Source organism: Macaca fascicularis, chromosome 17 (assembly GCF_037993035.2).
Source record: "Macaca fascicularis isolate 582-1 chromosome 17, T2T-MFA8v1.1".
NCBI classification, from domain to species: Eukaryota; Metazoa; Chordata; class Mammalia; order Primates; family Cercopithecidae; genus Macaca; species Macaca fascicularis.
Window position 1 is genome coordinate 24,411,864 of NC_088391.1, and position 12,066 is coordinate 24,423,929.

The following is a 12,066-nucleotide window of genomic DNA, read 5'->3' on the forward strand; positions in this document are numbered from 1 at the left end:
CTGTGATTGTGCCACTGCACTCCAGTGTCAGTGACAGAGTGAGACCCTGTTTAAAAAAAAAAACAAACTGTAGCTCCTTCTCCCCCAGCATTACTAGTGCCACTTTTGGGGTACCCAGTGCTGGTAAAAAGGCTATACAAAAAAAAGTTGGATCACAGCAGAATAGGAAGGGTTACCAAAAAATGAATTAGAGACCTACACTTGAACTATGTTCTTGATTACATTGGTTCTGATACAAAGTGCCTAGTACCATTTTACATTCTCATAACTATTTGTTTTGGAAGAATCGAAGGAAGTTTTAATTATAGCATATAGATACACAGTGTTTACATCTTTATTAAGCAATGATTTTATTAAGCTCTGGCTGCTTTATTAAGCTTTATTAAGCGGACAGAAATAGGTAACCTGTTGAGCGCTTATTTTATTTGCTATGGTGAGCACTTATACAGTGTGGATGCAGAATCAATTTGTGAGGTACTAGGCAACATTAAGAAATAAAGAGAAACAGAATGGAAAAAATATATATTGATATCTATATATTCATATATATATGGAATAGAATGGAAAAATGGAGAAATAGAATGAAAAAAGATATATTTATATATAATATATATCCATTATCCATTTTTTAAATATATATATATATATATATTTTTTTTTTTTTTTTTCTTTGAGACAAAATCTTGCTCTGTCTCCCAGGCTGGAGTACAGTAGCGTGAGCTCAGCTCACTGCAACCCCCGCCTCCTGAGTTCAAGAGATTCTCATGTCTCAGCCTCCTGAGTAACTGGGATTACAGGCATGCACCACCACGGCTGGCTAATTTTTGTATTTTTAGTAGAGACAGGGTTTTGCTGTGTTAACCAGGCTGGTCTTGAACTCCTGGCTTCAGCCTCCTAAAGTGCTGGGATTACTGGTGTGAACCACCACGCCTGGCCAATATTTGTTTTTATTTGGAACATTTCAAACATACACTGAAGTAGAATAATATAACAAATTCTATGTACTCCCACCCAACTTTTTGAATTTATAGTAGATTTTTTTTTTTTTTTTTTGAGTCAGAGTTTCAGTCTGTCACCAGGCTGGAGTGCAATGACGCGATCTCAGCTCACTACAACCTCTGCCCCCCGAGTTCATGCGATTCTCCTGCCTCAGCCTCCCAAGTAACTGGGACTATAGTCGCACACCACCACACTCAGCTAATTTTTTGTATTTTTAGTAGAGACAGGGTTTCACCATGTTGGCTAGGATGGTCGCGATCTCTTGACCTAGTGATCCTTCTGCCTTGACCTCCCAAAGTGCTGGGATTACAGGCGTGAGCAGCCACCACGCCCTGCTATAGTAGATTTTTTAATTTGCTATCAATGATTAGCAGCAAATTACTTTTGTAAAAAGGTATAATTTCACTTATATATGTTTGTATTTCTCTGCCATTAGTCTTGGTAAAAAAATTTTTTTTTTTTTTGAGACAGAGTCCTGCTCTGTCACCTAGGCTGGAGTGCAGTGGCACAATCTCGGCTCACTGCAACCTCCGCCTCCCGGGTTCAAGCAATCGTGCTGCCTCAGCCTCCCAAGTAGCTAGGATTACAGGTGCGTGCCGCCACGCCTGGCTAATTTTTTGTATTTTTAGTAGAGATGGGGTTTCATCATGTTGGCCAGGCTGGTCTCAAACTCCTGACCTCAAGTAATCCACCTACCTCGGCCTCCCCAAGTGCTGGAATTACAGGCGTGAGCCACCACACCTCGCCATAGTCTTGGTAAATTTTATCTCCTAAGGCTCTATTAGGCTATATATCACTTGATAAAGTCAAAATATATCAAAGTGATATATCAAAGTGACATGTAGTTTCTTCACTTATTATGGAACTCAGTTCCTTTGTAAATTATCTGTTTGGTTTGCCCTGAAGAAACAAATCCCTTTTTAGAAAAATACAAAACCATAATATCGTTATGACACCTAAAAAAATTAACAATTCCAAAATATCATGGTAGATATAGTCACTGGGAACTATGTGATGCTTAAATTCCAATGTTTTCTGATACTTTTTCCCTTTTAAATACATTCTGTTTTCTGGTTTATGGTCCAACTCTACCAGAAGTCACCATGGATTGCAGTTGTATAGGTTATAGCATCCCCTGAAGAAGACACACTTCGTCAAGTCATTCATATTACTATGAAGACATAATTCAGTCTTTCTGCAGAACTGTTTGAGGGATTTGGCTGATAAGGAAATGACGAATAGAAAATTATTTCTAGAACAGTACTGAGGTACTGATGTCAAACTGGAGACAGTGTTAGGGAAAGTACGAAAGCTGTGTTCACTGAGCGTCGTATGGATTGTTTTCAGATTGCATCAAGTTGAAGTTAATAAGCAGATGAGTTTAGAAGGAAAATCTTGTCAATCCACTATGACCAGACTTTAGGGAATAGGGGGCTTTAAAATAAAAGTTAAAGTAAGATAGAAATAGGTGTTACGAGAATTCATATGATGAATGGAATAAAAAATGTTATTTAACGTAATAGAGTGAATATGCATAGGGACTGTGTTGGTATATCCCAATATAAATATGAGGGACATTATATACAACTTGTATACAAACCTCAGTTTAGGGTGTGAATTTCTTACCTGGAATATTGATCAATAATTGAGAAACCAATTTTGTCTTGAGTTTAAAATCTGTTGAAAGTTAGGTCTGTTTATATATCTTTAATGCAAAAATGACTAACTAAACATGTTTAAGTTCTGAAAGAAAATCTTAGTCTTACATGTTCCTACCAGCTGTTAGACAGCTGTGGCCTGCCCAGAGGTGAAACTCTGGTGGTGGCCAGCACACTTTGAAAGACTGCTCTGTTTAGAAAGAAATCCAGCTGAAGTTTTGTTTTTTTTTTAAAGCACTTCATGTATGTGTGTCAGCCCACAAATTCTTGCTTATACAGACTGTATCATTAGCTATTTCAAAATAAGAAAGAGTAAAAAGCCCTATAGACACATACTATACACACTATTTTTACTTTTTTTTTTTTTTTTTTTAAAAGATGGAGTCTCACTCTGTTGCTCAGGCTGGAGTGCAGTGTCGCAATCTCGGCTCACTGCAACCTCCACCGTCTCCCGGGTTCAGGGAATTCTCCTGCCTCAGCCTTCATAGTAACTGTTACTACAGGCACCTGCCACCACACCCAGCTAATTTTTTTTTTTTTTAGATGGAGTCTTGCTCTGTCACCAGGCTGGAGTGCAGTGGCGTGATCTCGGCTCACTGCAACCTCCGCCTCCCAGATTCAAGCGATTCTCCTGCCTTAGCCTCCCAAGTAGCTGGGACTATAGGCACGCACCACCACACCCAGCTAATTTTTGTATTTTTAGTAGAGACAGGGTTCTACCATGTTGGCCAGGATGGTCTTGATCTCTTGACGTCATGATCTGCCCACCTGAGCCTCCCAAAAGTGCTGGGATTACAGGCGTGAGCCACTGTGCTTGACCCCCTAGCTGACTTCTGTATTTTAAGTAGCGATGGGCTTTCCCATGTTGGCCAGGCTGGCTTCAAACTCCTGACCTCAAGTGATCCTCCCACCTCAGGCCTCCCAAACCTCTCAAAGTGCTGGAATTACAGGCATGAGCCACCGCGCCCAGCCTCACTTTTTTTACCCCGCTGTAAAAGAACCTTTCTTGAGAATATTTTATGGTTGAAAGTTGTGGCATTTTCTGTTCATAGAGGGGAAAAAAAGTACACCACCCAGTGTTGTTTACAGCTTCAGTTTCTTTCATATAACCATGCAGAACTTAATGACTATGATGATTTGACACATTTTTTTCCTTACTGTATACTGTGTTATGTGCCAGACTTTTCTTGAGAGAAACACCTGTACCGTTTAGCAAAGAAAAAAGTCTGGTGTAGAGCACTTCTCAACCCTTTTTCTGCTGCTTCTAGGTGAAAGCTGATGTGTCTTACATTCACAAGTTCAGGACAGACTCCTATAGATTAGGGGCTGTGGCATAGATGCCCCAGGTGCTGTCAGTGTTTACCCATAGCCTCTCAAGGCCTTGCCGTTACTGTGCACACTAGCCAAATTCTACATCTCAGCACCTTTGCCTCTGCCTGAGAGCTTTTCTTGCTGCCAACTACTCTGCCTGCCTGGAGGGCAGGCCAGAAATGCCAGGATATTAACACTCACTTTGGGAGTGGCGTTCAGCCAGTATCTGCCCCGAGTTGGTGGATAAACACCCAGCTCCTTTAATCCTCAGATAGGGTGATTAAGGCACATACTAAGCAACAGTTGTCCTTAGTAGTATCTGGCTGGTACTAGTTTTCTACACTAATCACTTCACAGGCTTGTTTCTTCTTCCTCTTTCTCTTTTCCAACCCTCAGTGTTTTCTGACAAATAAACTACCTGAACTTTATTTATTTATTTATTCGAGACAGGGTGTCAGTCTGTCGCCCAGGCTGGAGTGCAGTGGCCCGATTTCAGCTCATGGCACCCCCGACCTCTTGGGCTCTAGTGATTTCCCCACCTCAGCCTCCTGAGTAGCTAGGGCTGCAAGTGTGTGCCACCACACATGGCTGCCTGCCTGCCTGCCTGCCTGCCTGCCTGCCTGGCTGCCTGCCTGCCTGGCTGCCTGGCTGCCTGCCTGCCTGGCTGCCTGCCTGCCTGGCTGCCTGGCTGCCTGCCTGCCTGCCTGCCTGCCTGCCTGCCTTCCTTCCTTCCTTCCTTCCTTCCTTCCTTCCTTCCCTCCCTCCCTCCCTCCCTCCCTCCCTCCCTCCTTCCCTCCTTCTTTACTTTCGCCATGTTGCCCAGGCTGGGATTTCTCCATGTTGGCCAGGTTGGTCTCGAACTCCTGACCTCAAGTGATCGATCGCCTCGGCCTCCCAAAGTGCTGGGATTATAGGCGTGAACCACTGCACCCGCCCCCCTCCAAATTCATATGTTGAAGTCCTAACCCCAGGTACCTCAGAATGTGACTGTATTTGGAGATCAGACCTTTAAAGAGGCAATGAAGTTAAAAAGAGGCAGTGGCAATTGACTGGTGTCCTTATAAGAGAAGGAAATTTGGACATCCAGGAGAGACCGGGGATGCACGTGAACAGAGGAATGACAGTGTGAGGAGGCAGCAAGTGAGTGGCCATCTGCAAGCCCAGGAGCTGAGCCTTAGAAGAAACCAAAGTTATAGGCCCCTCAATCTTGGACTTCAGCCCCCAGAACTGTGAGAAAATACCTTCCTGTAGCTTAAGCCACCCAGTCTGTGGAAATTTGTTATGGCAGCCCTAGCAAACTAATGCAGTGTTATTTAATACTTGTGGTTTAAGTTTTTGAACTAAGAAGTCTAGTTGATGGATTTTTAGAAAAATTGATTTTCTTCTTGTGTTTTGCTTTTTTGTTACTAAAATTTTAATTGAAACATAACCTACATTTAAGAAAACAGCACAAATCATAAGTTTATACTGTTGATTTCTCGCAAAGTGAACATATCCCTGTAACCACCACCCAGGTAACAAAAAGAACATTGTCAGCTATGATTTGATTTCTGAATTCATGGATCCAGTATCAAATTTTCTAGACTAATTTTTTTTTTTACATATCTTCAGTAACTTATTCCCTTTTAAATGTAGATTACTGTTTTTTAACCTTCAAGCACAAGTTTTACATGGATACAACCAGTATTGTTTAGAAATGTTGCAATATTAGGAATATTAAGCTTCTTAAGAACTAGGTTTTTAACACAAACCAACCAGAAAGTTATAGTTCCAACATTTATCTTTCTTTCTTCTTCTTCTTTTTTTTTTTAAATAAGAGACTGATTATTTATTTATTTAGAGACAGGGTCTTGCTCTGTCACCCAGGCTGTACTGCAGTGCTGTGATCTCGGTTCACTGCAGTCTCTAACTTCTGGGCTCAAGTGATCTTCCCACCCCAGCCTCCCAAATAGCTGGGACTACAGGCATACACCACCACACCCAGCTAATTTTTTAAAAAGTTTTTTGCAGAGACAGGGTCTGATTTTCTTGCTCAGGCTGGTCTCAAACTCCCCTGCCTTGGCCTCCCAAAGTGTTGGGATTATAGGTGTGTGCCACTGTGCCCAGCTGAGACTGGTTATCTTTGTAAGACACATAGCCTGGTAAATTTATCATTACATAGGCTCCAATTAGTTTTTCTTTCTCCCACTTAACATCTTTTAAATTTTTTTTCTGACAAGGCTTAGAAGCAAATAAAAGCTTTTGTGGAAAGTGAATGTCAGTTGAATCAGTGATGCAGGTAATTTATTTGCATTACTTTTCATGAGTTTTACAGTCTTGAAATCATCTCCAACAAATGACTTTTTTTTTCAGCTAGTGAGGTACTCTGTACACAGAATATTTTCCCCTTGAAACTGTCTTTCTGAGTAAATTGTATTCTAATGGAAATGTTATGTGGCTTTGAAGTAGTTATTCCTGAAAGCTGGAAAATATAGAGAATCTGCATACAAGAGAGACTAGGGGCTGCAGTCAGAGAAAGGATCAGAGGTGGTATCTGAGAGAAGCATCATGAGATCAGAAGAATGGCTCCTGGAGGAATTGGAGAAATCCAGACGGAAGAGAAGGGTCGGAATGAAAAGGATGTGGCTTCCAGCTGACTGAGGGGAGATTGTAATGAAAGCCCAGTGAAGGTAGTAGCAGTGTGATCTGTCATACTGGGAGGGTAGCAGAGAGAGTAGAGGAAGATCATGGTGGTCAGTCAGAATGGTAACAGATAGTTGGCTCTGGCAGCAGCAGAAATTAAATAGGCAGCAATTTGGAAGAGAGAAAGCAATGTTGCTTGCATGCGGTGACATAGTTGTGAAAATGCTAGTGTCTAAAACCCTGTCTTTTTTTTGTTTTTGAGACAGAGTCTTGCTCTGTCACCCCGGCTGCAGTGCAGTAGCTTGATCTTGGCTCACTGCAACCTCCACCTCCCAGGTTCGAGTGATTCTCCTGCCTCAACCTCCTAAGTAGCCGGGACTACAGGTGCATGCCACCAGGCCCGGCTAACTTTTCTATTTTTTAGTAGAGATGGAGTTTCACCATGTCAGCCAGGTTGGTCTTGAACTCATGACCTCAGGTGATCCGCCCACATTGGCCTCCCAAAGTGCTGGGATTACAGTCATGAGCTGCAGCACCTGGCTTAAAACCATATCTTGACTTTAATTCAACTTTAAAGGAAACAGGTTTAGCTAATTTGAGGGTTCTGCATGATGTTGCCACACATTCTGATATCCATTTTGTACCTTTGCAATGAGTAAAAAGGATCCCTATTGGAACACTATAGAGTTTCCTTTCTATCTGAAGTTTGGAGGGAAGTAAACCTAATATTATTTAGTGGTATTTTAAATGAAAAGGAGTATTTACATTATATTGGCTTTAAAAAAATTACAGCTTTATTGAGATGAAAATTCCCATACCATACAATTCACCCATTTAAAGTGTACAAGTGAATGGTTTTAGTACATCCATCACCACAAGTTTAGATTTTCATCACCTCAAAAGAAACCCACACCTATTCGTAGTCACCTGTTATTCTCACCCCAACCTCCCACACCATAGGCAACTCCCATACCATAGTCTACTTTCTGGTTCCATAGATTTATCTCTTCTGGACAGTTTATATAAGTGGAATCCTAAAATACTTGATCTTTTGTGACTTTTTTTTTTTTTTCTTAGAATGATGTTTCCAGGGCTCATTCATGTTGTAGCATGTATTAGTACTTAATTCTGCTTTATTGCTAGATAGTATTCCATCGTCTGAATATTTCATGGTTTATCCATTCATCAGTTCATGGACATTTAGATTGTTTCCTTTTTTTTGGCTATTGTGAATGATGCTGCTATGAATATTTGTGTACAAGTTTTTGTGGGAACTTAAGTTTTTATTTCTCTTGTATATATACCTAGGAGTGGAATGTAGAGTGTGAGGGTTCCAGTTTCACCACATCCCCACCAACACTTGTTATTGTCTGTCCGTTTGATTATAGCCAACCTAGTGGGTGTGCAGTGGCATTTCATTGTGATTTTCATTTTCATTTCCCCATGGTTTTGACTTGTATTTCTATGACAGCTGATGATCGATGTTGAATATCTTTTCATGTGCTTGTTAGCGATTTGTATATCTCATTTGGACAAATATCTGTTCCAAACCCTTTGCCTATCATTAAACTGGGTTGTTTATCTTTTTATGATTGAGTTGTAAGAGTTAGATATATATACACAAATCCCTTAATCAGATATATGATTTGCAAATATTTTATCCCACTCTGTAGGTTGTCTTTTTCACTTTTCTGATGGTATTCATTGCAGTACAAAACTTTTAATTTTGATATAATCTAATGTTTCTATTTTTATTTTTATTGTCTTAGCTCTTTGATTTAGGTTGTGATCCATGTTGAGTTAATTTTGTATATGGTATGAAATAGGAAGCCAACTTTGTTCTTTTCCATGCAGCTATCCAGTGTTCCCAGCACTGTTTGTTGAAAAGGCTATTTTTTCCCCATTGAATTCTCTTGGCACCTTTGTTGAAAATTAGTTGATCAGGAGTTATTTATGGACTCTCAGTTCTATTCCATTGCTCCATGTATCTATCCTCATGCCAGTACCACACAGTCTTGATGACTATAGCTTTGTAGTAAGTTTTGAAATTGGGAAACATGAACCCTCCAATCCTCCACCTTTCTTTTTTTTTTTTTTTTCATGATTGTTGACCTATTTTGAGTCCCTCAAGTTTGCATGTGAATTTTAAGATCAGTTTGTTAATTTTTGCAAAAAGTAAACAGTCCAACTGGGATTTTGGTAATGATGGTATTGAATCTGTGCATCAGTTTGAAGAATATTGCCATCTTAACAGTATTATATGGTGGACAGCATTACGAAATATGCAGTATAGAGATACATAAATATAGAAAAAAGTATGACGAGAGAAAAAAGGTGTGTTCTATTTTCCTAATTAAGTTTTTTATTTTGAGGTAATTATAGATTCACATGTAGTTGTAAAAAATAATGCAGAGATATTGGATGTACCCTTTACTCAGTTTTCCTCAGTGGTAATATTGCAATTCATGGTACTATACAAACCACTGACATTGATATTGACATTGATATAGTCCACTGATCCCTTTCAGATTTCCCTAGTTTTACTTGTACTTACTTGTGTGTGTGTGTGTGTGTGTGTGTGTGTGTGTATTGTTTAGTTTCATGCAGTTTTATCACGTGTGGTTTCATATACCCATCACCAGACTAAAGATGCAGAACAGTTCCATTGCCACAAGAATCCCTCAGATTACCCTTTGTAACCATACCACCTTCCTCCTAACCACCCCCACTTCCCGCCCCCTTCCCCAACCCTGTCTTAACCCCTGGAAACGACTGATCTCTTCTGCATTTCTATAACTTTGTCATTTTTTAAAAGTGTCATATAACTGTTATGTAAATAAGTACTATATACATGCTTTTTTCACTCAGCATAAATTCTCTAGAGATTCATCCAAGGTTTTATGTGAATCAATCGTTGATTCCTTTCTATTGCTGAGTATTCCATGATATGGATGTACCACAGTACATCTAACTAGTCTCTCATTGAAGAATATCTGGGTTGTTCCCAGATTTTGGCTATAGAAATAAAGCTGTTGTGAACATTTGTGTATAGATCTTCGTGTGAGCGCAAGTTTTCATTTCTTTGGGATTAATACCCAAGAGTGCATTTGCTGGGTAATGTGGTAATTGCAAGTTAAATTTAATACATAACCACCAGACTGTTTTCCAGAGAAGCTATTTTTAAAAGTAAAAGTATAGATAATTTTTTTTAAAACTTGAAAATGTGACCACTGCCACATACAGAAAAGATGTATTAACATGAAACAGCTGAAATAGAACATGTTAAGCCCCTCAAAAGCTGCCAGGTATCCCTTCTTGATCACAGCTCACTCCTTCATCCAAAAAAGAAACCTGTCATTGACATTTATGATAGTAACTTTTTCTTTTATAATATGAGCATTTAAGCCTTTCTTCCTCTGTAATATATTTTACTTTATCTGTTTTTTAGTGTTATGTAAATAGAGTCAATATGTACCATTTTTTTGGTATGAGTTTTTCATGGAGCACCTTTTTTTTTTTTTTAAATAAGAAATAATGGTTTTATTACTTACAGGTCCTGGATACATGACATACCTGGAGGCCATACACAGAGGTCAGAGAGCATGTCAGAGGGAAGGAGAGGGAGAAATATCCACGGGTTAATGCCTTCATTGAGGTCTAGGGTATCTAGTTACCCTAGGTCCTCAGCTTCTGCCTCATGAACTATAGCCAAGACTCAACTCTCTGAACTCTGGTTTTCTCTTTGCAGTGCCAATAAGAAAGTACCTAGTCCCAGCAGTTTCTAAGACAAAGCTCATCATGGCCAGGCACATTGGCTCAGGCCTGTAATCCCAGCATTTTCAGAGGCTGAGGCAGGAGGATTGCTTGAGCCTAGGAGTTTGAGACCAGTCTGGGCAACATAGCAAGACCCTGTCTCTACAAAAACATTTTTAAAAAATTAGCTGGGGCTGGGTGCAGTGGCCCATGCCTGTAATCCCAGCACTTTGGGAGGCCGAGGTAGGTAGATCACCTGAGGTCCCTGAGGTCAGGAGTTCGAGACCAGCCTGGCCAACATGGTGAAACCCCATTTCTACTAAAAATACAAAATATTATCTGGGCGTGGCGGTGGGTACCCAATCTCAGCTACTTGGGAGGAGGTATGAGAATTGCTTGAACCTGGGAGTTGGAGGTTGCAGTGAGCTGAGATCATGCCATTGCACTCCAGCCTAGGTGACAGAGCAAGACTCTTTCTCAATAAATAAAAAGCTGGATGTGGGGGTACCTGTGGCCTGAGCTACTTGAGAGGCTGAGGTGGGAGGATTGCTTAAGCCCAGCAGGCTGAGGCTGCAGTGAGCTGTGTTCCACCACTACACTCCAGTCTGGATGAAAGATCCTATCTCAAAAAAAGAAAAAATGAAAGAAACAGAAGGAAATGCTCATCATTTATCATATATAAAGTATTAATACAAATATACTTGCCATAAAAAATGTCGAAAGGCAAACAAGAAGAAAACTTCAAGCCACAAGGAATTGGATAAAGAATGCTCTATTCACACAAAGAAAGACAAGTCTGTAGTCTGAAGATGTTTTGATTTGTTTTTCCATGTTTTCTATATAAATGGCAGTAAGAAGGTGAGAATTCATTAAATTAGATACTTTAATTGGAAGCAATGGATTAACATTATATTTATAGATCTGAGTGGAGTGGGAATGAATCTCCAGCTATAATACAGGAAAACAAACACTAAACAATATTGCATAAACATTAGCTATGGTCTGAATGTTTGTGGCCCCTGCAGCTTCCTATCTTGAAGCCTAATCCCCAGTGCAGTGGTGTTGGGAGGTTGGGTCTTTGGGTGGCAGAGCTCTCATGACTGAGATTAGTGCACTTATACAACAGGCCTGAAGGAGCTTGTCCACCTTTTCTCCCATGTGAGGGTGAAGGAAGCAGGCATTGTCCTTGAGGTAGAGGGCAAGCCCTCACCAGACCCCAAATATACTGGTGCCTCGATCTTGAACTTCCCAGCCTCCAGAACTTTTTTTTTTTTTTTTTGGAGATGGAGTCTTGATTTATCGCCCAGGCTGGAGTGCAGTGGCACAATCTCGGCTCACTGCAACCTCTGTCTCCCAGGTTCAAGCGATTCTCCTGCCTCAGCCTCCCGAGTAGCCGGGATTGTAGGTGCCCGCCACCATGCCTAGCTAATTTTTTTTTGTATTTTTAGTAGAGATGGAGTTTCACCATATTGGTCAGGCTGGTTTTGAACTCCTGGCCTGAAGTGATCCACCCACCTCAGCCTCTCAAGGTGCTAGGATTATAGGCGTGAGTCACTGCGCCCAGCCTGGAATTGTTTTTTCTGTAGGTGTGAGATAGGGGTCAAATTGTGGTTTTCTTCCATATGAATGAGAATGATGTATTTTTTTAAATAAAGACCATCTTTTTCTCACTGTTCTACAGTGCCAGCTTTGCCATAAATCAACTATTTATTGAAGTACAGTT

General features: G+C 40.5%; 1 protein-coding gene across 2 annotated transcripts in view; it reads left to right on the forward strand.

Annotated features, from left to right (window-relative positions):
• Nucleotides 1-12,066, forward strand: part of GTF2F2 (general transcription factor IIF subunit 2) — a 169,060-nt gene that overhangs the window by 45,749 nt on the left and 111,245 nt on the right. The window contains exon 5 of one of the 2 annotated variants that reach the window (XM_074021955.1): nt 10,144-10,341. The exons of the other annotated variant lie outside the window; for it this stretch is intronic. Coding sequence (XP_073878056.1) covers nt 10,144-10,232 — 89 coding nt within the window. The 3' untranslated portion in view covers nt 10,233-10,341. Of the gene's footprint in view, nt 1-10,143; nt 10,342-12,066 lie in introns of those variants that run through there. 2 annotated transcript variants of the gene reach the window in all.